Source organism: Mustela nigripes, chromosome 6 (genome assembly GCF_022355385.1).
Source record: "Mustela nigripes isolate SB6536 chromosome 6, MUSNIG.SB6536, whole genome shotgun sequence".
Taxonomy (NCBI): Eukaryota; Metazoa; Chordata; class Mammalia; order Carnivora; family Mustelidae; genus Mustela; species Mustela nigripes.
The window spans coordinates 112,418,571-112,444,910 of NC_081562.1; the positions used below are offsets into that span (position 1 = coordinate 112,418,571).

Here is a 26,340-nt window from a genome sequence, read left to right on the forward strand (position 1 = left end):
TCAAGTAGATGGAGAGGCAGGCAGAGAGAGAGAGGGAAGCAGGCTCCCTGCCGAGCAGAGAGCCCGATTCGGGACTCGATCCCAGGACCCCGAGATCATGACCTGAGCCGAAGGCAGCAGCTTAACCCACTGAGCCACCCAGGCGCCCCAAGATTCTTATTTCATTTATTGTTTTTTTCAGTTCTAAAATTTCCATTTTGTGTCTTCTATTTCTTTATTGAAATTTTCTATCTTTTCATTTGTTCCCAGTTATTTGCCATTGCTTGTTGAAACATTTTCATGATGGCTGCTTTAAAATTTTTCTGATAATTTTCATATCTTGGTCTTCTTGGTGTAGGGCATCTGTTGCTTGTCCTTTTTCACTGGGTTTGATAATCTTGTCCTTGGTATTATGAGTGATTTTTAATTGAAATATGGCCTTTTGGTATTGTGTTTTATTTTTAAAATGTTTTTAAATTTTATTTATTTATTTGACAGAGAGACCACAAGTAGGCAGAGAGGCAGGCAGAGGGAGAGAGGGAAGAAGGCTCCCCGCTGAGCAGAGAGTCCAATGTGGGCCTCCCAGGACCCTGGGATCATGACCTGAGCTGAAGGCAGAGGCTTAACCCACTGAGCCACCCAGGTGCCCTTTATATTGTGTTTTAATTAAGTTTTAGATTCTTTTAAAAGGTCTGCTAAATTTGTGTAGTGTGGTAAACTCACAGAACAAAAGAAGAAAAAGATTCTTATGGACAAGTAAAAAGCTTGAAAGTATACTAAATGGTTAGCTTTTTTGGGGGAGGGGACTATGATCAAAGGATTAACATTTCAACCTCAGTGACACAGAAAAAAGCAAAAATACTAAAAAGCTAAGGTAGTAAAAGGTCAGGTTGTTTGATATGTATTTTCATTGACTTTGCGGGGGGGGGGGGGTAGTAAAGACAGGGTTTAGTGACTTTTATTTCCAGATCCAGGGACTAAAGCCACATTCAGCCTATCAGGCTAAACAATGTGGGATAAACCAGATACCGTCTCATCCGTGAGCTGTTTGCCCATCATCAACCAGAGTCCAAGAACTCCAGGGCAACCAGACACCGCTGTCAATTCTCATCATAGAATGGATAATCTGGATGACTAACAAATCTAGAATGTAAAGGGAGAGACTTAGTCAAGTTTGTTTCTGGCCTGGGTAAAGAGAGGTTTCTTTTAAACTGGTTTAAGTATGAATATTAATGGAACCTTCTTTTTGGATAGGTACAAAGTCACCCGGTTTTACAATAATCATGTCCCACTGCCTGACACTGTTAGGGATACAATGTAGAGAATATACTTACCTGCTCATGATCACAGGTACAAAAACAAACCAAAATGTCGCCTTTTTGCAGGTATTGTAGTAGTCTACAACCTAAGGAGATAAGCTCTTTGTGTTGCCATTTTAAACTCCCAAGAGGGCAGAAATGAATTCTGGCTCTTTTAAAACCATGACAACCTAGTTTAATCCATCAAGTTAACAAATATTTCAAGGCAATGACGAGGAGAGTGAGGAGACTGTCACCGTGGTTCAGTTTCTTGCAAGCACTTGGAAGTAATTGATCTACGTCTTGGTGAGAAAGTACTTTTTAGACGTGGGGTGGATACAGTGGTTATGATATAAGATACTTCATCGGGGGGTTTTCATTTTAGCAAGGGAGGTAGACCCCCCCATATATAGTAATAATTTTGAGATAAGAAGTGCTAAATCACTAAACAATTAATTACTAATTAAAATGACCAGTGTTAACTGCCAAGGAATACTGCCCATGTCTCCACTCTCTGCCCTTCCCTTTCTATCATATGATGGTATTATTCATTCAACAAGCTTTTATTAATGACTGGGGGAGACGGTAGGTATTTAAATCCTGCCCTAGGAATCTAACACTTCGAAGGAGGTCAATAGGAAATCAACAACATAAATCAATAAATGGCATGGGATGCTAATTAGGAATGTATGCCAAAGGGAAAACGAAGTTGAGTAGAGACAAAGGCGTTGCTGGGCAGAGTTGCATTCCTAGGTAAGGTGACAGAGAAAGCACCACGGAGGTGTCCCCTGGGGGAGGACATGAAGGAGGTGAAAGAATGGGCATCCAGCCATGGGGAGGGAGAGCATTCTAGGCAGAGAGAACAGTCAGTGCAAAGGCCCTGGGATGGGCCTGGTGTCTGTGCAGAACAGCCAGGCCTTGGGGCTGCACTGGTGTCAGCAGGCCGAGAGCAGAAGGACATGGAGGCGGACAGCGAGGCCCCTGCAGGTGTCGTAAGGAACTTGGAACTTGGCTTTCACTCTGAGTGAGAAGGTAGGCTACCAGATGTCAAGAAAGAGGAGTGCCTGTCCACTCTGGCCTCCAGGTGTGGACAGGAAGTGCCAGCTCTGGGAGACGGAGCAGACGGCAGATGGCTACCTGAGCAGGAAGACTTTGGGCTGTGTGTGTGCGTGTGGGTGTGCAGCGGGGGGTGTCTGGACATCCCATAGGAGCTCAATTGTAGACATGGTGGGTTTGAGGTTCATATTCCACACCCAGGTGCTGCTGAGTAAACAGATACACCAATCCTCATAGGTCTGGGCTGGATCTAATTTGGGGAGTGTGTATTTATTTAGATGGTGTTTAAAGCATGAAACTGGATGAAATCGCTGATGAGGTCAGTGCAGATAGGAAAGAGAAGAAGTCCAAGGACTGAGTCTCTCCAAAGTTAAGAGGTCAAGTGCATGGAGAGGAGCCTGCAAAGAACACGAGAAGGACCAGCTAGGGAGACCAAGGGAACACAGACAGGATCTGGGGAAGGAAAGCCAGGAGCACGTTTCTAGGAGGAGAGAGCGATCCACCAGCTAAGACAAGATGAATGAGGAGAGAAGGTCATGGTGGACCATGAGGAAAGAGTTTTGGTGAAGTGGAGAGCAGGCGCCTGCTTTGTGTAGGTTCAGAGAAGGGAAAGCCTGGAGGGAAAGCCTGGAGGCAGCAAGTATAGACTTCTTCCAGAAGTTTCCCTGTGAAAGGAGAAATGTTGAGCGACTCCAGAGTGAAGTTGGCTCAAGAGAAGATTTTTGGTTTTGGTTTTAAAGATGGGAGCATGTTTGAATGCATCTTGGAATCATCCCAAGGGAAGGGAAAAGTTGGTGGTGGAGGCAGACTATGGGATTTCCCCAGGTTTCCTAAAGGCCACTGAATAGCAGAGAGAAGGACAGAAGTCAAAGGTATCTGCAGGGAACACCAGCCCCTGGAATGCAAGTGGGGCGGGGACAGAGGTGGGAGAGAACAGGGAACATGGGGTCGGAAGGTCAGAAGGAAAAATGTTTCCCAGCCACTTCCTAAAAGATGAGGCCCCCCTCTGTGGATTGAGACCAATGGAGTCCCTGCTGCCAGTGTCTACAGCTCACCGAGCTACTTACTCATCTGGAAAATAGCGAATGTTTTTGTTTAGGCCATCCAGACTTTCCATGTCCTCTGGTGTCAACTGGAAATTGAAAACCTGTCAGAAACATGAGAAGACGGATTCCTTTTCCCTGCATCTATGACTGCCCCCGTCCCTCTGGAGACGTCCCTCTGTTTATCCAGAGATGGATGCAGGTTTTATGAGAGGATGGTCATGAACCTGGGGTTCATTCCCCTGCAGGAGTGTGGCAGTGTGTCCACTGAACCCACAGGCCCCTCGGGGGCACTGGGCGGGTGTGGGGTGGCTGGAGCAAAGGAATCCTAGACAGGGTCAAGCCCAAATCACATCTCATCTAACTCCTTCATTTCACAGCTCAAGAAATCAAGGCCATACTGTGGGGTTTAAAAAAAAAAAAAATGGGATCAGGACCCAAACCTGACCCTCTGGAGTTCTTTCCCAACACCAGCTTCCCTCTTTGGAGTAGCCGGAGGAGAGAACAGTTACGTACGGCCCTCAGACACATACAGAACACACGGAGCTAAGCTTTGTCCAAGCAGAGCTCAGGAGCCCCACAGATAACCCAGACCACAGGGAAGTGAGGTGCCTCCAACAGTCCCCAGCTTCCCATGCCCTACGACATACCTGGAAGTTCTCCTGAATTCTCTTCTCATTGAAGCTCTTTACCAAGGCCACCAGGCCCCGCTGCAGCTGGAAACGCAGGGCCACCTGGGCGGGAGTGCGCCCATGCTTTGCAGCGATGGCGTTGAGCACCGGATCCTTCAGGAGAACAGGGCAGTTCTTGTTCACCCTGGAAGGGAGGCAGAGGAGCTGTGTGCCTGGGCTATGTGGCCGCTTGCTCTGGGGTGCTTCCACCTCTGAAATCTGCCTTGTTACCCTCTGGCTATCTTCACCCCTGTTTCTGCTTCTTTTGGTAAATCCAGACAAGGACCAGAGAAAGAAAGACAGAAAAGGACTCTCAGGTATTTTTTTTTTTTAACATTTCTGAGAAATGTGGTAGAAGATTGGATAAGTCAAGAAGATAAAAATGTCCAAAGTAGGACCCAATAATCTCCCTGATTTTTTAAGAATTATTTTAGAAGAATTTCAAAAATGTTTCAGTGAATGACCTGTTTTATCAAGGGCTAAAAGGTGCATTCTTACATTGCTCTTCAAGAGATAAACTGAGACTTACAGAAGATGTCAGTTGCCTCCTCTCACTCAACTATACTCAACTATCAACTGCCAGAATCGTGGTATGGGCTCCCTTTGTCACTCTTGAAGGCCAGAGCTTTCAAATTGTGGGAACATTCTCATCAGTGATTTTATTGCCTAATAAAATATTTTACTGGCAATATTTTATTGCCTAATAGTGTTATTCAGTCATGACAACGTAGGCTCGTTAAAGGGTTTCCAGAATGGATTACTCCTGCTGTCTACCGTCAACCTTCCCCCGAGGACTGAGCAATAACTCCAGTACCTATGGTGTCTGTGGTTAGAATAAGTGCACAGAGGTCATTACCACTCCTTCCTAAAGTCAGTCCCTAAGGCAGCATATGCAGTCAGGATGATGTCCTTGGACTTGCAGAACTCCCGGAGTTTGCTCTGGTTGAGGTAAGGGTGACACTCCACCTGCAAAACGCCAGGCACAATGGTTGAACACAGGACCACAGCCACCAGATGGGTGAGGAACAGATAGGGCTGCACCACGTGGTGGCAAGTGCATTTTGTGCACACGATTGTCACCCACAGCGGTACCAGTGGAGCGGCCTGAGGCTGACCCCTGATTACCACCCAGAGACAGCACAGCAGCGCTGAGAAACATGCTCGGTGCTCAGAGGAGACAAGCTTCGGGTGAGCGGTTGCCTGACAGCCTCAGTCTCTCTGACTGGAGAGCACAAGGCGGGCTTGGGTCAGTCTCACGCACTGCTGGTGTCTACAGAGGAGCAGCTCTGCCTTTCCTAGTTATCCTCAGCCTCACACTGACCTCTTCTCTTCACAGTCACCACACCTGGAAAGCAGTCACTCATCCTCCACATCTGAGCCATGTTCGTTAGGCCAGTTTGGCCCCACAAGCCAGAGTGCTTTCCTCTTTCCCACCACACCGTACTGCAAGGTCTCCGCGTGATCCTAGGAGCCTCCAAATGCCGGCCCTGCTCTGCACCCCCGCACCTGTTCCCTTCCCCAGGCTCAGTCTGGTCCCAGGTGTAGAGGGATTTGGGACTTCTGGCCCCTTTACCATCACGTGGAAAGAAATGGCTAGTTGTTATTCATCAGAAACTGTTACCAGTGTCGTGACACGCACACACTGCTAGTAGAGAGGCTTCTGTGCCGTAGATGGTGATCAGTGGTGCTGTCACCTGACTTTCCATCTGACTTTCTGTCTTCCTTCCATGCACCTGGAGAGCAGGAAATCCAGAACCTTTACCCAGAATGCTAACTGCCTTTTCTCTGCTTTCTAGTCCAGATCTAGGTAGGCCAAGACTATTGCCCCAGGCATGGGACAGGTGGGCTGAGGACCAGCTCAGCTCAGCTGGGGACTCTTGGGCTGGCCTTGGCTAGATTCCCTTCCATCAGATCCTCAGATCAATTGGGCTTGAGTTAAACCCCAAGTGGTTAGGCTGCAGGGTAGTAGTCTCCACTGTGGGGTGGGCCTGAACAGAAACAGAACGTTCTGGCCATTTTTCAAGCTGGCCACTTCCCCTTCCCCCTGATAGAAGCATGAGTGTTCACTGGGAAATCCTGGTAGGGTTTCTGGGGGTACAAGCTATGAAAGTCTGGGGACCATCCCATAGATGAGCCCCCTGGAGTCTTCAGCTCTGGTACTCTGAGCCTCCAGCAAGTGAGCAGCTCTGTTTGACGCTTTCCTGCCCCACGGGGACCCTCTCAGTGGCTGTGTTCCTAGAAAGCCGCAATTCTCTGCATCTGTCTGTCTGCCTCTCCAACTGTCGGGGCCACAGCTTGCCCTGTGACCTCAATCCTCTGATGGATTGAGAGAGTAGCTGGTTCTCCATTGGTCCAGCTTTTTCATTATTGTTCGGATGCAAAGGACAACCCCGTCGCTTCTTACAAGCCCGATCCCAGACCAGAGGGTGCCAGAAGCACTTTCTACTGCACACCTTTCTCGTTGCTTTTCCCCTGATTCTGGTGGTCAGATCAGAAGGAGCAAAGATCCGGAATGAGATGGCTTGCTGGGCCAGATTAACTCTCTGGGTCACGGCCGCACGTGTTTGCGGCTCGGTCAGCACCACGAACAGGGAGGAAGGGGGGCAGATTGTACGCAGGTCCACAAGCCAAACCAGGACCCGGGTCCACCTGACCTCACCCACCGTCCACGACGGAATTTTTGCCTCACAGGTCACAAGGATCTACACTCTGCCCTAGCTCTTCGGGCCCGTGTAGACTCCCCACTAACCAATGGCCTCCACTTGGCCACGTTCTGTTGGCCCCGTAGAGCTCAGGGTCACTGCAGAGGTCGCGACCACTCAGCTTCTTAATTTGTCACCACTACGCAGGTCAAAACCAGTTTATTTACTTTCTCCAAACCCATGATGCCCAAAGTGGAGCTAAACCTCTTCAGCAACGCAGAACACAACTTTTTAGAATTCCCATTTGTATTTTTCATCCAAAAATAAGCCTCGCAAGTATTGAATACATAAACTGCCTCTCCCTTCCGGTCAGCCGGCCCGTGAGAGGTTTTAAAGGAGATGATGTAGACATGGTGAGTGTGGGCCCTGCCGAGCGCAGACGGCCGGCCGCTTACCTCCCGGCTCATCGGACTTCTCACCTTATTTTCTGAGACGAGCAAGTCGTTCGTGTGGCTTATTAAAGCAGGTTTATCTTGACAAGGGGATTTCTTAATTTTTTTTTTTTACTTGTAAATGTGTTTTTGTGTTAAAATACACCAAACCTAAATTTACCATTTAAAAAAAAAAACAAAAACAAGTTTACCATTTTGGCCATTTCTAAGTGACGGTTCAGTGGCGTTCACGTATTCACGGTGTGGTGGGCTGATTTCGTACCATCGGGTCTCGGTGGTCGCCGCATGATACAGAGCTCAAAAGAGTTGCCCCGTTTTCCTCTCACAGGATGCTCCAACTTTGCTGACTGGAGATGAGAAAGCTCGGCGGCGCGTTAGCTTTCATTTTCTAGGACCAACCGCCGTAACACCTAGTCCATTACGTTCCAACCTGACCCTTGGATGTTTTTTTATGAAGCAATGTGGCCTTGGACCTGTCTCAACAACCTGCAATGCGCTCTGTTCTCTGCAGGAGAGGGGGAGGCTGCTGGGGACCTTGCTGGAAGGAGGGAAGAGGAAGCTGAGGACGGAGAAGAGCTTGGGGGCGGATGGGTCCGGCTCACCTGGTTACAGACTGGCTTGTACTTGAGCCCTGGCTTGTTCAGGATCCTCTCCAGGTGCCTGCGGCTGAAGTTGGACACGCCGATGGACTTGGTCAGCCCTAAATCCTTACACTTCTCCATGGCCTGAGGAGGAAGGGGTGTGAGGAGCGACCTGTGTAACTCGCGGGGGAAGCGTGATGAACGGGGGTGGGCTCGGCGTGGGGCCTGGGGCCGGGAGAGACCCCGAGACAGAGCAGGAAAGACAAAGCCGCCAAAGGTGCCAGGGTCAATAAAGGGGAAGGAATTAACCACGTGGGAGAATGACAACGAAAAGAATAGGAGGAGAAAAACGAGTCAGAAGATAGAGTAAGTAAAGAAGGCAAGACGTTCAAGACGGAGCCCAAAGGGCCAGGGTGATTTTTAGCTGACATCTAGAAACCCGGAAAACCCTGAGCGATGGCAAAATGGGCCCCAGGAGAGCAGGAGGTGCAGCCCAGGAAGCCCAGGAAGCAGGAAGGAGACCATACCTGTCCCCCAGACCACTGGCTCCCTCTTTTCCCTTTGACCTCATTCCCTATGAAGGTTACCCAAGTCACTCTGGTCCAGTCACAGGCCCCTTGCTGCTCTTGAACATGACACGTTCTCTCTCTCCTTAAAAACCGGCCCTTGGGCGCCGTGGAGTGGCTCAGTTGAGCGTCTGCCTTTGGCTCAGGTCATGACCCCGGGGTGCTGGGATTCAGTCCCGCATCAGGCTCCCTGCTCAGCAGAGGCTGCTTCTCTCTCTCCCTCGGTGCTCCCTCTCTCTCTCTTGCTCTCAGTCTTTCTCAGGTAAAAACAACAGCACGGGACCTTGGCCTTCCTTCTACGTGCGTCACCCTCCCTCCAGGCACCCACACGATCAGTTCCTTGCCCACTGCCGGCTGGCCCAGGAGGCCCTACCCTGCCCATCTGCATCCCGTAGCTGCCCTGGCGTTCTCGGTCCCCTTAGCCAGCTTATCCCTTCCCATTCCTCCCCCGTGCCAGAGCACCTTCCTATCCATGCGGCCGGACATCTTGATTTGCTCCCTGAAGCAGCCCGAGAACTTAAAAATACTCAGCACTGAGTACACCATAGGCACTCAAAAAGTACTTGCTGAGGTATTGAATGGGGGAGATGTGAAGCCAAGGCAGAGGGACATCCAGGGACTCATCCAGGGCTACATGGGAGCAGAATTGGACAAGACACACATCTCCCGAGTTCCTTGTCCACCCTCTGTCTCCCAGCATGCAGGGACATAGGTGGCATCTTTGGGGCTGTACTCACCTCCCATGTGGCACAGAGATCTACTGTGTCAAAAATGACTTCTCCATCTTTGTCCTTTGGGATAAATTCCTCCCCAGGCTGGGACACAGAAAAGAATGAGCGGTTGTAGAAAGCTATCTTTGGCCTCGTCCAAGCCATCTAGAGCCTAGAGACCTTGAAGCTCATGCAGCAATCTATTCTTGTTCTTGAAAGAAATGGAAAGATTAGGGTAGAGGGAAAGAAAGTACCTGGAGGAAGTGTCCTTCCTAGAAAGTGTGCTTTTAACTGCTAAGGGTTTAATAAATATTGTTTGTGTCAAGGGCAACTTGAGACACCCAAGGCCCCATCCTTGGGAGAAGTGAGGGTGATGCCAGTTGGGAGCTCTTTGGCCCCCAACCCTGTGGGACAGGAGGCTCCCACCCCCGCTTTCCACCTGGAGGGGCCTTACAAGAGCGTGACTCGTCCGCATCTCCAGGCCTGAGTTCCAGACTCACTACATCTCTTGTGCGCCAACTGGTCACACTGGGACATTCCCCAGACAGGAAAGGACAGAGGCTGAGATTCAGGAACATGGGGTCTTGAAAATACAGGCAATGCAGTTACAAGAGTGAAGCAAAGCCATGGAAACCAGTGAACTCTCTTCACTCTGGGGCTGGAAGGGAATATTAGAGCAGAAAAGAAGGGGAATCTCAAAGTATTATGCATCTTTCCTCCTCATCTTTAATAACTATATCCTCTGTTGTATTCAGCTACTAGTTGTTACGTTGATCATCAATGTAAAATAACTTTTGCTAACCTTCAAAGCTACTGGGAAATGAATGAGATAAAGATTCACATAGCTCAACCCAAGCTTCCTCAGAGATGTGTCCAGGCTGGTTCGAACCAATTCTGGCCGGAAGAAGGTTCCCCACACCTGCAGAGGTTGGAAGAGAAATGGTATGAGATGGGTTTTTTTAAGAGTCTTTAGGAGAAATAAAGTACAAAATTCACTATTTGCGATGCAGACAAGATACTATATAAAGACTCCACCAAAAAAAAAAAAAAAAAAACTATGAGAACTGATAAATTCAGAATCCAGTAAAGTGGCAGGCGACAAAATTAATATATAGAAATCTGCTGCATTTCTATACAATAAGGATGCAGTAGAAAAAGAAGTTAAGAAAAGCAATCCCATTGATAATTGCACGAAAAAGAATAAAATTCCTAGGAATAAATTTAATCCAGAACATAAAAGACCTGGTTTCTGAAAATTATAAGACCTTGATGAAAGAAATTAAAGATGACACAAAGAAATGTAAAGACATACCATGCTTGCAGATTGGGAGAATTAATATTGTCAAAATGTCCATACTACCTAAAGCAGTGTACAGATCCAATGCAATCAGGCTCAAAATACCAACAGCAACTAGAACTAGAACAAACAATCCTAAAATGTGTCCATCCTTATGGACAAGTCTCCTCACATGTCTCTAAAATGTGTCCATCCTTATGGACATGTCTCCCGAGGCATGGGAAACAAAAGCAAAAGGAAACCACTGAGACTACACCAAAGTAAAAAGCTTCTGCACAGCAAAGGAAACACTCAACAAAACCAAAAAAGCGACCTACAGAATGGGAAAAGATATTTGCAAATCACATAGCTGATAAGTGGTTAATATCAAAAATACATAAAGAACTTATACAACTCAACACCAAAAGAAAAACATAATCTGATTAAAAATGGCAGAAGACCCGCATGGACATTTTTCCAAAGAAGACATGCAGATGGCCAACAGGCACATGAAAAGATTCTCAACGCCAGAGAAACCCAAATCAAAACCACAATGAGATACCGCCTTGCGTCTGTAAGAACAGCTAAAATCAACAACATGAGAAACAATAGGTGTTGGCGGGGACTCGGAGAAAGGGGACCCTCCTGCACTGCTGGTGGGAGTGCAAACTGGCACAGCTGCTGTGGAAAGCAGTATGGAGGGAGCTTCCTCAAAAACTAAAACTAGAAATGCCATATGATCCACTACTCTAATTCCACTTTGGGGTATTTACCCAAAGAAAATGAAAACACTAATTCAAAAAAGACACATGCATCCCTATGTTTATTGCAACATTGTTTACAACAACCAAGATATAGAAACAATTCAAATGTCCATTGATAGACGAAAGGACTAAAAAAATGGGGTATATAGGTATATATGTAAAATGGAATATTGTCCATAAAAAGTGAAATCTTGCCATTTGTGACAACATGGATGGACCTAGAGGATATTATGCTAAGTGAAATAAAAAAGAAAAATGCTATATGATTTCACATATATGTGAAATCTGAAAAGCAAAACGAATGAACAAATAAATGGAAACAGATTCATAAATACAGAGGAGAAAATGGTAGCTGGTAGTTGCCAGAAGGGAGGGGAGGCAGGGAACGGGTGAAACAGGTGAAGGGGACCAGGGAGTACGGACTTGCAGTCATACGGTAAGCAGATCATGAAGAATGGAGAGTATATACAGTCAACAATGCAGCAACAGTGTTGTATGGTAACGGACGGGGGCTACACTTATCGTGGTGAGTGTTGCGTAATGGAGACCTGTCAAAACACTCTGTTGTATGCCTGGAGCTAATAAATACTGTATTTCAACTCTACTTCCATAACAAAAATGCTCTATCTTTTAACTCCATGTCAATAAAAAAATTGTTTTATTTTAATATGGCTTAGTTGATTGACGCATCTGGGGCTTACTGCCTCCCCTTCTAGCCTGAGTAAAACCAAATAAAACTATTTGATTCAGCTTTAAAAAAAATAATAATCAAATGGCAAATAAACAAGCGCAGATCCACATGCCGTCACTGGGAAGTGACAAATCATCCCGGCAAGCTTCTACGTTCTGTATCCTTGTAGCTTCCTTTTCATACAGAATGAAGACAATGAGGTAGAAATGGACAAGTATGGCCCTACACAGAGGGTGTCAGACTCTAGAACGTGAAGGAATTACTTGGTCTGCCTGTACAGAACGCACCCCTGGGTCCTACCTCAACACAATAAATCGCAGTCCCTGGAGACTGAGCTGGGAAGTTGCATATTAAACAAGAACCTTAAGAAGCTGTGATTCAGAAAAGTGCACCTTGACTGTATTAAATGATCCAGTGTTCCAGAGATAAATGGACCCTATAGGGATTTGGGGGGAGGAGGGCACTTTAGTCAGCTTATTTTAGGAAGTAATAGTGTAAGGAAAATCAACCAAATTTGCTAAAGCCAAGGAAACAAAAGGAGACAAGGAGATGAGAGTAAGACGGTGATACCATGTCTAACATGGTCATAAAGGAAGCTTCATCTTCTGGAGTGAAAAGGGAGAGATACCTGTTCACAGACCTGCCTAGGATTCACTTGTGTGGACTTCAACCCTCTCTTCATGGACTATTTCACCTCACATTTAAATATTTGGTTCCAGGGCGCCTGGGTGGCTCAATTGTTAATCACCTGCCTTCGGCTCAGGTCATGATCCCAGAGTCCCAGGATCGAGTCTCACACTGGGCTCCCTGCTCAGTGGGGAATCTGCTTCTCCCTCTGACCCCCACCCCAATTGTTCTTTCTCTCTCTCTCAAATAGAATAAAATCTTTTAAAAAGCTATTTCCAGCAGTAATCGGCTCAATGCACACTACTAGAATAATGCCTCTTGGATTCCCTTTCCAGTCTGAATTAAGCACGTAAGTTCTTCTATTTCTTTCAGATATGATATCCATGGATATGAGAAATACTAGGAGAAAATGGCTCATAAGTTTAAATATATATATGTGTGTATGGACGTCTAGGTGGCTCACTTGCTTAAGTGTCTTAAGTTTTTTTTTTCTTTTTCTTTTCTTACCTTATTATGTTATGTTAATCACCATATAGTACATCATTAGTTTTTGATGTAGTGTTCCAAGAGTCACTGTTCATGTCCAAGTCTTGATTTTGGCTCAGGTTAAGATCTCAGGTCATGAGACTGAGGACAGAGCAGGCTCTGTGCTCAGCAGGGAATCTGCTTGAGAGTCTCTCTCTCTCTCTCTCTCTCTGCCCCTCCCCCTGCTGACGTGCATGTACACACTCTCACTCTCTAAAATAAATAAATTTTTGTTAAAAAGTTAACAACAGGGGCACCTGGGTAGCTCAGTGGGTTAAAGCCTCTGCCTTCGGCTCAGGTCATGATCTCAGGGTCCTGCTCAGCAGGACCCCCCCTCTCTCTGCCTGCCTCTCTGCCTACTTGTGATCTCTGTCAAATAAATAAATAAATTCTTTTTCTAAAAAAGTTAACAATGTACATAAGTACTTTCACAAACATTAATTTCATCCTTGTGGTAGTTCTCTTTTCCAACATCATAGAAAAGAGAACTTCCACGTCATTATTCACAGACACCGAGGGAACTATACACAGAACCTTCGTCGTGTAGAATATGTCCTCTCTCTTCACGGTGCCATCAGCAATCTTCTTCCCGATGGCCCTCCCGATCTCTTCCTCATTTTGATACAAATAAGCCGAGTCAATATGGCGGTAGCCTACATCGATTGCTGTCTGGACGGCCTCTTCCACCTTACTCTTCGGGACCTAGAAGACCACAAAGACAAGGACCTACTGGATTCCGGAATGGCCAGTTCCACAAGCAGAGGTATTCTGCAGAACCTATTGTTTTGCTAAGGGCTGAGAGCTAGAGGCGACAGAGGTAAATATTTAGAACCTTAGCAGTAAATGTTTAATAACTGATTCTCTGAAGAGAAGAAGTCCTGATTTATGGCATTTGCTAGTTTCTGTGGTGTAAATCCTACCACCACGGCTAACTTCAAGCTACGAACACTAGGAGAAGGTGCTCACCATCGGATCTCGTGAGCCCATAAGCTGACCCAACTTGTCACTGGTTTTAACCCCCCTGCCTCTGGATTTACATGATCTGTGGGTTTAGCCAATCTATAGAATTATAGTCCAAGTTATTTCAGTCTGTAAGAGATTATTACACTGATGGCAATTCAGGAGTCTGAGACGCAAATTATCTCTCAATTCAATGAAAGTGCAACTGTACACAGAATAAATTAATGATTTACCTATGGCAACTTGGGAAAACACTTCAAACAACCTTTGAGGAAGGATAGAGATGTAAAAGAAAGTAAACTATTCTTTCATGCAAAAATACCTCGTCATTAAGTGTGTTGTTATGGTGGTCTGTAGGTGACATTTTCTCCTAAAACCAGGAAACGACTCGGTTATTGTTCTTAGCTGCCTACGGTTCTGCTGGACTGCCAGGATGGGCTTTCCAAGTTATCTGTAACTTCCCCTCTCTCTGATCCTCCTCTCCCTCACTTAAAAGGTCTCCCGGGGATATTTTTTCATTCGTAACTCCCAATGACACAGACTTAAATAAGAGCCCAGTCCGAGGAAAAGCAACGCTCTGTGCTAGCGTTCTTTCTGGGTCCTCAGCATGACATCCCATGTGACTCTCGTGCTGGAGAATGAACCCTACAACTTTCTTCTAAATAATTATAACCTCCTCCACCAAGAACTGCTGACAATGCGCTCTTGTAAATTTGCAATGTTCAAATGCAAGACATGCATGGCGTTCAGAGTTTCAAGCAGAGAGAGAATTTCCAAGGGCTACTTGGCTCTCCCCACGGCACAATCTTAACAACCTGGCCTCTAAGAGCATATTTCCATTCCAGACCACCAACACGCTCTCTAACATGAATCTTGTCTCTCTCCAGGTCCTTCAGCGGCTGAGATTTCTCTAGGTATTCTATGACTGCTGGTGGACAGAGAGCTCTTGGACCCTGGGCGTTACAGAGAAACTTCATGACAAGCAAGCTTGCTGTTAAGTCCCTGCCTCCTGGATCTCATCGATTCCAATGGATTGTGAATGGCTACACAGGACAGCAAGTGAAAGGAACAGAAACAACCCTGCCCACTCCTGGACTGCAGACAGATGACATACTTCCATGTCCCTTGATAGAGCGCCACTCCAACTGTGATCCTTGGACAAGTAGCATCAGAGTCACTGGGTAGCTTGTTAGAAATGTGGATTTTTGAGCTCTATCCCAGATCTACTCATTCAGAACCTTTGTGGGTGCAGCCCCCAATCTGCATTTTTCACAAGATCCTCGGGTGTTTTATGCCTATTAATATTATAAAAGCACTGACTTAATGCAGTAAATAACCTAACCTGGAAGGAAGGTTAGGTTATTACCAATGGAGAGAATGAGGCCCTAGTGCATTTCCTGAATTATGATTCTGGTAAGGACCCTTGTCTGCCACTCTCCATCTCCAATGTCATTTGACTACCTGACTAGGAGCAGAAGTGCCAAGTCCCAGCATAGGCATGAAGTGTCCGTCATTCAGCCTTACAGAGCAAACTTTCATTGGATTCATCTCTTTGCACTCTTCTGGTTTTTAATTAAAAGAAATCTGCCAAGGGGAGAAAATAATGAAATTGCTACTTTTAAAACAGCTTTAATGAGGTATAAGTCACGTACCATAAAACCATCCCTTTAAAATACCCAAGTCAGCAGTTTTTAGTCCATTCATGGAGTTGTGACCAATATACCATTTTAGAACATGTTACCACCCCTTCTAAGACCCAATACTCATAGAAACAATTCCCCATTCCGCTCTCCCTTCAACCCCTGGAGACCTCTTTCTGTCTCTTTGGATCTGCCTATTCGGGAAATTTTATGCAAATGCACTCATACCCTATGTGGCATTTTGTGACTACTTGCATTCACTTAGCATAATGTTTTCAAGGCCAATCCACGTCATACTGGGTAATGTACTTCATTCTTTCTAATGGCTAACTGGCATCCCTTAGTACAGATGTGCCACATGCTTTTTATCCATTCATCAGTTAACAAACATTTGGGGTTTTTTTCTGCTTTTTGCCTATTGGGAATAATGCTTGAGTAAACATCCATGCACATGTTTTTGTGTGGACATACATTTCCAGTTCTCTTGGATCTATACGTAAGCCTGGAACACTGAGTCATACAGCAAACCCAGATTTAATGTTCCGAGAATCTGCCAAGTGCTTTCCAAAATGGCTGTACTGTTGACACTCCACTTCTTGAGAATTCCAATTTCTCTACATCTTCTCTGACAACCATTGCCCATTGTTTTTTGTTAATAGCCATCCTGATGGCATGAACTGATGCTGTGGTTTGATCTGCACTTCCCTGACAATGCGCAATGTGGAGCATCTTTTCATGTAACCCTTAGCTATTTGCTTATCTTCTTTGGAGAAATGTCTACACGAGACCTTGCCTGTTTTTGAATTGGTTATTAGTTTCCTTTACTAACAGATTGTAGGAGTTCCTTACACATTTTGGAAAGGAACTTCTTATCAAATATATAGTTAGCAAATTCCAAATACTTCCATTCCAAAGAACACCTTTTCTCTCTGTTGATGGTTTCCTTTGCTGTACACAGGTTTTTTGATTTGATGTAGTCCCACATGTTTATTTTTGTCTTATTGCTTGTACTTCTAGTGTCTTATTTACGAAATCCTGATCAATGTCACTGAGATTTCCTCCTATGTTTTCCTCCATAGTCTTAAAATTCTAGGTCTACTTTTAAGTCTTTCAACCATTTTGAGTTGAATTTGATGACCCCAAATCCATTTGTATTATTCTAACATGGACTTAGAATGATTAATCTCTGATCAATTTTGTTCTTAAACTATTTAATGAAGCTCTAACCCTGGGCCTACCTCCATTTCTAAGTTTGAATTGATGAATTAAAAGAACAGTTGAGGGGCACCTGGGTGGCTCGGTTGATTAAGCATCTGCCTTCAGCTCAGATCATGATCCCAAGGGCCTGGGATGGAGCCCTGTGTAGGGTGCCCTGCTCAGCAGGGAGTCTGCTTCTCCCTCTTCCTCTGCCCCTCCCCTGGCTGTGCTTACTCTCTCTTTCAAATAAATAAAATCTTTAAAACTAAATAAATAAATAAGCAATTGAAACCCAGGCATTATCTGCTTCATGATATGTTAACAAGGCAAAATGCAAAGGCCTCCTAAACAGTAATTTTGAAAAAAAATAATAATGATGTTTATTCAGATTTTATGATGTTATGGAAAATTATGAAATACATATATTTTGAAGCCTTATCTGATGTTTCCAAGTCAGTTTCTCAAAAGGCAATGCCACATCGGTGTTTACACACTGATCAACAGAGCATGAAAATTCCTAGCTCCTTGACCCTGTGGCAGTATTGCGATTCCTCAGCGAAAAATTTCTGAACAGACTCTTGGGCTGTCACCCTCCTTTTCTAGCATTGTACTATCCACAGTACAAGAGGCTGACTAACGCTGTCAGGATAATTTCTGGATTCCGACTCTGTTAATCTTTTCCTCTCCTCTCCTGCCTAAATCGGGTGCATTAAAGCATTTCCTTTCTCTTGCTTCTCAAAAAGGCACTAGACTCCCAGGAAGTCTATTCTGCCGTCCACCTTGCTTACACATCAGAGACGGGCACGACATGTTTGCTAACTACACACACTGTGGCCATCTGTGCAATCCATCCCAATATCAAATCAACACGCTGCACATCTGAAACACGCAGCGGTATACGCCCATGATACCTCAATAAAAATTACTTTTCTGTGGGGCAAGAAAGAAAATGCACATTAAAAATGAAATACCACTTTCACGAGTCTGTTTTAAATTGTGTATTCCCTAAAAAGATCAGCTACAGAGATGGTGACGTGAATGTAGTAAATGAAGATTTCACTGCAGAAACAATGCATGCACGGGTATGAAACTCCGAATGTTGATGATTACTGTGACAGTTATTATTTTATGGTGATTTTGGTCTCTGTTCTGGAGTACCCAATTTTTAAGCTCCCTAAAAGCTACTGTATTATTTTTGAAGAAACAGATTAAAATGTATTTTAAAAGTCCCTGGGTTTGTAGATTTTATTGTGTAATTGGTCACAGTGAACTTGCCAGCAGGTGCCCAGCCTGACCAGATTTGGAGTCCCCAAACGCTTTCTCAGCCTGTCCCCTCCTGGTCTCCTCTGCTCAGACCTCGCCTGTCATTACCCTCCAACTCCTTGCCTTGGCCCCACCACCTAGAACTGTTCCATCTCTGCTTGCTGAGTTTAGAAATTCTTCCAAGACCTTTGAGCTTGCCCAAAGCCAGCTCAGCAACTTGCACCTTCTCTTTAGGTTGCATAGTTCATACCAGGGATTGTTCAATTATGAAACACTTGTGGGTATTTTCTGGACTTTGATACGGACTGCTGCCTTGATTCAGGACCTGAAATTCCTATGGGTACTAATTCTCAAAGCTCTCAAACCTCAGTTTCTATTTGCCTGATTTCTCCCTATTATTTAAATTTCCTTTAGCCAACTGCTTTAATAAAGTAACTGTCAACATAGTATAAGATATTAGTGGTTGACAATACCTCACCCTGTAAGAAACGTTCAAATGGAAACATGACGAGCTCATACTTCTAAAATTCTATTGAAGATACTGTTTCTGGTCCTGTCTCTCCTAAAGGAGGCAAACAGGATCCAGGAGCGTCTCCACCGACCCCTACTTCTCATGCGTGATACCAGTGACCAGAGTTTACTCGCTAGCTCTGTCTCCTCTGAAAGTAAATCTGCCTTCTCAGAGAGTAGATATTTGTATCTTGCATCCTGAAAATTCAACACAGAACTGAAACCAGAACCGAGGCAATCGAGAACTGGAAATCGAGGCTTACCACGCCAGCAACAAGGCTGATAAAACAAGGTATCCAAGGAAGGAAGCCTGTCAGATCATCTGTGACACTTTGAAAATGAAAATAACATTAACATCGTTATTTGGAAGAAACTGATTCTATGAAAGGCCATGAGTTCGCAATTAGAGTGAAAAAGAGGAAATTAGTATAAAGGTTAGGAAAAGGCGGTTGAAATATTAAAGTAGGACGAACACAGATAAAATACGTTGAATTTGTCACTGATTTTACTAAGTGAGGTCCCTAACCAAAGATAAATGTGTCATCCAAATCTCGCCATTTAGGCTAATTTTTTGGTTCCAAAACGCTTTACTTCTGAATACTAAAAGTTGGAAGTCACATAATTTTCAAGTATCATGAAATATTATCCATCTTTTGGATTTTTCAGCCATTAGAAAACATGTCTAAGTCATTTTTAGCTTGTGGGCAATGCGCACACAGGCAGTGAGTCCTGCCCACTTTGTGGATCTCTGCTCCATATCATTAGTAGACATTTATAATATCTACAATTATCTTTCTATCGATTAGGTCTTAACTGTGATAAAATCTGCATAGCAATGATTATCATTTTGACGGTCCAGTGCCATTAAAGGGATTCACAACATTTTGCAACCATCAGCACTAACTCTAAGCAAGACATCTTTGTCATCCCCAACAGAATTCTGCGCGTGTCCAAAAATTTCCTTCTGGCTCGTTCACTACCGAAGTGTAGAAACACAACTGATCTTATCCTCACAGTAATTGACATCAAGCACTGTGTAGCATTTCCCACCGCTTTTCTTTCCTTTTCTTAGATCCCTAATATTCACTATAACACACCTGCTAATTTCAAATATTGAAGAGCTCTGACGGCCCAGGACCAAAGGAAAGCTGGTTTCCTGTGAACTTCAAAGCCGTGGTTCTCAAAGCGGAGTCACAGGACCCACGGAGGCCCCTGCGGTCCCTTTCTGAGGCACAAGAGAAAGACTATCTTCATGATGCCAAGGGGCTCTTTTCTTTTTTTATCCTCATTATCTTGCAGGTCTACAGTGGAGTTTTCCGTGCTTTACGTGGTGTGGGTTGTTGTACCAGATGGAGTGCAGAAGCGGACTGGATATTCCAGCTGTCTTCTGTTTGACCCCTCACTCAACTTTCAAGAAATATCATACAATATCACTCCTGATCCCTAATGGGCTTAGGAAATAAACTTATGAAACTTATGGAAGAAGAGATAAACCTTGTTGCACATACAAACGTCAAAACATTGCATGGCAAAGTTCACTTTCATCAGAGTTAACAGGCAAACGATAAATCTGGAAAATATTTATCAACTGGATGAAAGGGAGCTTATCTATATGACCTCAAAGAGCTCTTAGAAATTGGCCAGAGGGGCACCTGGGTGGCTCATTGGGTTAAAGCCTTCTGCCTTCAGCTCAGGTCATGATCCCAGGGTCCTGGAATCAAGCCCCTCATCGGGCTCTCTGCTCAGCAGGAAGCCTGCTTCCTCCTCTCTCTCTCTCTACCTACCTCTCTGCCTACTTGTGATCTCTGCCTGTCAAATAAATAAATAAAATCTTTAAAAAAAAAAAGAAAAAAGAAAAGAAATTGTCCAGAAAAAGACAAATAGTTTTCAAATATGCTGAAGAAGACAGATGGCACAGAAGAGCGAGCCAAACTCCCCAGAGATCAAGGACATTCTGATTCACCGGCCGTTAGGGAGAAGCTCCACTGAGTCATGACAGATGTCAGCTAGAAGCCATCCGAGGAGCAGAAATGAAAGTGCCTCGTGCTGTCCATCCTGGGTGGGAGCGAGGAGATCGCGATCTCGTCTGCTTCGAAAAGGTACTGAACACTGCCTTTGCAAAGGAGCCCAGCAGCACCGACTGAAAGCCAAGAGGGGGAGAGAGAGAAGGAAAGTTTAAAGGTCGTTTCATACTCACCGCGGCCACTCGGGGCACTCGGCGGGAGCCCTGGGGTTGCAACCGGGCAGAGCCATGGACACCAAGAGCTTATATTGTGGCTTTCCAGAAAGGATCAGGCAAGGTGAGTAGGCTTGGGATTGGCTGGCTCCACTGAACATTATATGGTGTTCCCTGTGACCAACAGGACACTGTGACCAGCCTGGAGCTATTTGGTGCCTCAACACTTCTGGATGGGCCAAGGTTTACCAAGAAACACCAAGTTCCCATTTTATGGGTATTAAAATGTCAGCTTACCAAAATTTAAAGTCTGTCTGAGATGCCTGGCGGGCTCAGTCGGTGGAACGGACAACTCTCAGGGCCATGAGTTCAAGCCACACATTGGGCGTAGAGACTACTTTTAAGAGAATAATGATAAAGTAGAATAAAGTACGTTTACATAGTTGGCCCCATTATACTGTAGCATCCCATGGCCATTAGGTGCACTCGGGGAATGGGGTGGAGATCGCCAGGGAGATTTAGGTAGTTGAGACCTCAGTAACAGAAGACACCTGGAGGGTATAGGGTGAGATCTGGTCACCACGCATCCACAGCAGGGAAGAAAATCACAGCACGGGTCTCTTCCTAGGATGGTAATTACAAGCCCTTGACGCACATCGCAGAGCTGGGCGGCCCCCTGGGCGAGTATGAAAATAAATCCATGACATACTGGGAAATGTTCAGGGCCTAGAGTGACACAGAAGGAAGGGAAAGTATGTGAAACTTGCTTTAGAAACAGCAAGTCCCTCACAGGGTGACTCTGCCTACATCATTCCTGTACATGTAACAGGAGGTTCTGACAATTTTCCAGATACTCCCATGGTCAGTCTCGGTGAAGCCAAGAGCTACATCATTTCAGCAAGTGAGCCTTGTCCTTGATTTAAGCCAATGGCTGGTGGTTGTCTCCACCATTCGAGTGATTAAAGCCTCATGCATTTGCCCTTTGGGCTCTGCAAGTTTTGGCTGCCATGCTCTCCTCTTTGGAAGAGGCAACACCACTTCCTGAGGAATCTACCTTCACTGGGTGAACCATCCTTCCTCCCTGGATGAGTCCTGCACCTGGCTTTGGCAGAAGGATGCTGGCCGGATGCGGGTGGAGATCCCGGAGTGAAGAGGGAACCAGGGAATGGCAGCGGATCCATGAGAAAGGGGGTCCCAATATGGCGGCATGGAGGGCGAGGGGAGGCATGAGTTCCACAGGAGAACTCAATCGGCTGATCTCGGCAGTGATTATGGGAGAGGGTGACGTTAAGGGAAGTCCATGATAGAGTCAAGAGTGGAGAAGGACAGTAGGTGGGAGACAACAGACACGGACTGACCAGCGGGGACAGTCCTCTGGGGGCATGGGAGCGATCAGTGGGAGCCTGGACGGGACAGAGAGCTCCGTGGGCGGAGAGCAGGTGGGCCTCCACAGGGGCTGTCCACACCCACGTAAGTGCCATCCCCTGTCACGACATCAGTGGGCTAATGAGTGCAGGGCAGGGTCAGTAAAGTCTGCTGGGACCATTGGTGGTACCTGCTGGTATCGCTGGGCTCGAGATCTGGACTCGGAAACATCGGGGAGATCTCCAAGATGGCAGAAGTCTGACCTACTAGTGGAGCTGTTTCCGAGTCTGACGACACAGCACTTTACAGGAAGCACCCAGGAGGCTGCTGTACATGGAGCCCGTGTACCAAGGACAGTGGGTAAACCGCACACAGTTTGCGCAGACAGGTGCGCTGGGTGTGTACCGGCCCGTGTCATTAAGAGTGCGGGTGAGTCCACTGTAGGCTCTGTGGGCTCCTCTGCAGTCACCATCCGCCTAGGGACCTGGAGCCATCCGAGACATCCATCTTCTGCCTCACATCCTCTGTTTTGGGGGAGGGGGTAGTCCCTCTGAGCTGTCCCAGGCCACACACAGCAGCAAACAGGTCTGCAAACGCTGGGGAGGCACGCCATCCATTTCCAGGAGCCTCAGGGCCAGGGTCGATCTCCCCACGAGGAGGGTCTCTTCCCCCTGGAAAGCCTGTTCTATATCAAGGCCTCACACACACACAAAATACCTTCCACATAATGCCAAACTTCTGTATTATTTAATTGTGCCAGTCCTGTGGCAGAGGTCACGTGCCACAGTGGGGAACCACCCCCAGGAAACCAGATGACTGTCAGCTGAGCGCCTCGAATGGGAATGTAATGGGGTGTGAGACAGGACACCCCAAAATACACCACTTTAGTATATTGATTAATACCTCATGATAAAAATGATTTCAAAGTGACTTTGAACTCAAAGTGACTTTCGATTAAAGTCACTTGAGAAATGGCCTGTGTAAAAACACTCTGTCCCTTCTCTATCCCTTGCAGGAAATAAATTCCACTTGTCAGGGGTACCCTCCCAGCCCTTGGAGGATAAAAGGCATCCTTCCTGCCAGAGAGGAAATTCAGGGCTGAGCCTGTTGTAGAAACAGGGTGACTTTTTCAGTAATTTGAAAGCCCAAGCCCAAACTCCTTTGTCTGTTAAGTCTTCACAAATCTACTGTTTTCTTGTCTTAAAGGTATAAAAGCTGCCTACTTCAGTCACTTCTTTGAGTCCCGTATCTCCAGGAGCTCCTGTATGTATGAAATTAAGTTTGTTTTCCTCCTGTTAATCCGTCTTAGGTCAATTTGATTCTTAGAGCAGCCAAGGAACCCAGGAAAGAGGAAGGGAAAAGTCTTCCTTCCCCACAAGCGCAAGCCAGGCTGGGCAGCTGGGAACACGGGTATCTAGTAAATCATGCTAGCCGTGGGCACCTGGGAGGCTCAGTCGGTCAAGCGTCTGCCTTCAGCTCAGGTCATGGTCTTGGGGTCCTGGGATGGGGTCCCACATCGGGCTCTCTGCTCAGCAGGGAGTCTGCTTTCCCCTCACCCTCTGCCTGCTGCTTCCCCTGCTTGCACACTCTCTCCATCTAATAAATAAATAAAATCTTAAAAAAAAATAAACACAAGAACAAAAACATGCTAGCTGGATGGATGCCAGGAGAGGAGCTGCTGCAGCGAGCTCTGTACGCTGTGTGCCTGGGGCGGGAGATGGGATGGGTTGACACGTTCGAGCGATGACGGTCACCTGTACATCACCACTCAGTTCTGCCTGCCTTTAACACTGGACTTAGGGAGATGTCACATACAGACTGAGTTGCAGTACTTTGAGTTAAGGGATCTTTAATAATTGTGCCTCAGTACCTCGTCCCAGAAGATATGGAGGAATTCTGACCCATTTTAATGGCGAACGAAATTCCACAGCCTTCCATTTTGTGGGTCCCAACAGCAGTGCCAACGATGGGACCGGACTACAGGCGAGAACATCCACTACTATGGGGTCCATTCCCATAAGAGGCCGATGGAGGGGAGGAGGAACCACCACCCCAGAGGCTTGGAAGGTTTAACAACACTAAGTGATATTGAGGGGTGTCAGGGCTCCAGTCAGGAGTTCTCTGGTGATGCATGCCCTTGAATGGGGAACCCACGTCGGAACCCTGGATGGTGCTGGTACCACTGGGACCCGGGCACGCCAATCTCGGAGGGCCACAAATACCGGTTATTACGCAGATCCCATGGCACAAGCAGAGTTATGTCCGAGGGCTGTGCCTGGATTGTAGGATGGACAGCAAGAGCCAGGGGGTCTGTATGGGAGCTTTAGGGGGGTGCCATGGACCAAGATCCCAGAGGGGGCTGTGGCCTGGCCTCTTCTGCAATGGGAATGTCGTGGCCATGAAAGACACCAAGAAGCAGGGGGCTCGTCCTGATGAACTAAACACACGGTCACAAAGAAATGCAATGGCAACATTGTATCTGGGTGGAGGAACTTTTGCCAGGACTGAGGCAGCCGCGCTGACCCTCCCCACCTGTGTCACCATTTCACAGATGCAGGACGGACCTGCAGCTACCACATCCACGTTTCTCTGCCTCGGGGCTTTCTCTGCTCACTGGCACCGCAGCCTGTGACTGTGGGCGGGAAGAGCCAGGACATTAAAGCCCCCCCCAACCACCACCACCACAGGCAAACCTCAAATGACAGGTAGATGCTGGTGTGGGGTTCCTCCGGCTGCTCACCGTTTGGAAGGGCTCTGGGGCTAGAGGCTCCCTAATGCTTCCCAGAGTTCCCGGTGGGATTAACTTTCAGGGGTCCCTCCTCTGACTCTCTCACTTCCTCAGCCCTTTTCCGAGGTTTTCGTACGACATTTTGAATGGGCCATTTTCACTTGACACCTTTCATTCTAGTTCAGGGAGGTCCAAATGGAGGCAGACCTTCCCAGGACAGCTGGAGATATCCGAGAGCGGGCTGCAGGCCCGGTGGTAATACTTTGTCCTGGCCTGGCTGTGGAATAGAGGTGGCACTGGAAAATGCCTTCATTCTTGGGAGAGGCAGTCTGAACAGAAGCATGATGTTTCTAACTTATTTTTAAGAGTTTCCACAGGGGAAACAAAAATGGAGAGAGAAAGATGTAGCGAACTATTAACAAACAGTGAATGACGGTGGAGAGCGGAGGCACGCTCATTACACTGTGCTTTCAAACTTTTAGTACGTTCGACGTTGTTCAAAATAAAAGTTGGGGGAAGATGCAGATGTTTCTCTCTGGTTCTGCAGGAACATAAAAGGGATCCACGAGGAAGCACAGAAGAGCACGTGGGCTGCCACTATCTTCCCGACTGAACAAGAGAGCCGCCACAAGCGCGAGCCAGAAGGGATGGAATCACTGGATTTATCTGGTGAAATCTGTGTTGGCCTGATTTGGTGTTCCCTGTAGAGCAGAAGCAAGGCTCCCCAAGAAGGTCAGGCAGAAGGAAGAGCCCCCATACATAAAAGGAATGGACTGACCTTGAAAGCACTTATAGAAACAGTAAGGTTGGTAAATGTGGTTTAAGGATTAAATTCAAATGCAGGACCTCCTCCATCCAAATGTGGAGCCTTCCTCCTCAACCTTTCCTAATGGCCCAAAGTGAAGAAGCAATTCCCATTAATGTAGGCTAATCAGCTTAAAAATTTCCGAGCATCGCCGATGCAAAAATATCACCTGTGTTGGGCTTTCTGAGACTCAGGGCACATCTCGCCAAGGGAGGCCCAGACCAGCTCAGGGCTCAGAGGCTCCCAGACCAGCTCCGAGCTCCAGCAGCGGATGCAGATTCCGTGTGCAGTTCCTGCGGCTGCCGCCGGCTGCAAAGGTTCAAGGCTCTGTGTTTTCCCCCTTTTCTCCCAAGAGCAAGCAAAAAAAAAAAAAAAAAAACAATCTTTAACTCTCTTTCAGCTAACGAAAACAGGTACTAATGTAGGTCCTTCATAAAAGCGAAACAACGCAAGGTGAACTTATGAGAAGCAGGGGACACCTGTGACCAAAAAAGAAGCGATCAAGACAAAATGATCTTTATTGGGAAAGTCACACTGATTAACCTCTTTTACATGGAACTCATCAAAATAGACTCTTTTGTCATTGGCTTTGGCAGATAAAAAGGCATCAGGTATGTTCTAAAAGCAGTCACTTCATTTAAGTAAAATTAACAGCTGTTTATTGCATCTAGTGAAGGTGGTTCTTTTTTAAAAGATTTTTACTTATTCATTTGAGAGAGAGAGAGAGCACAAGCGAGGGGGATAGGAGAAGGAGAAGCAGGCTCCCCACTGAGCAGGGAGCAGGGAGCCCAGAGGGGGCCAGGACCCAGGGATCG

General features: G+C 46.3%; 1 protein-coding gene across 7 annotated transcripts in view; it reads right to left on the reverse strand.

Moving 5' to 3' along the window:
• Nucleotides 1–100: 100 nt before the first annotated feature.
• The window catches only part of LOC132020017 (prostaglandin F synthase 1-like), a 147,081-nt gene continuing 120,841 nt past the window's right edge, over nucleotides 101–26,340 (reverse strand). The window contains exons 1-12 of one of the 7 annotated variants that reach the window (XM_059403999.1): nucleotides 20,415–20,632; nucleotides 19,549–19,676; nucleotides 18,715–18,781; nucleotides 15,303–15,425; nucleotides 13,416–13,583; nucleotides 9,801–9,917; nucleotides 9,026–9,103; nucleotides 7,744–7,866; nucleotides 4,904–5,013; nucleotides 4,027–4,192; nucleotides 3,401–3,480; nucleotides 101–1,122 (exon numbers count right to left, since the gene is read on the reverse strand). In XM_059403999.1, coding sequence (XP_059259982.1) covers nucleotides 1,080–1,122; nucleotides 3,401–3,480; nucleotides 4,027–4,192; nucleotides 4,904–5,013; nucleotides 7,744–7,866; nucleotides 9,026–9,103; nucleotides 9,801–9,917; nucleotides 13,416–13,583; nucleotides 15,303–15,389 — 972 coding nt within the window. In that variant the 5' untranslated portion in view covers nucleotides 15,390–15,425; nucleotides 18,715–18,781; nucleotides 19,549–19,676; nucleotides 20,415–20,632 and the 3' untranslated portion in view covers nucleotides 101–1,079. The other 6 variants (XM_059403995.1, XM_059404000.1, XM_059403997.1 and 3 more) reach the window with 6 other exon arrangements.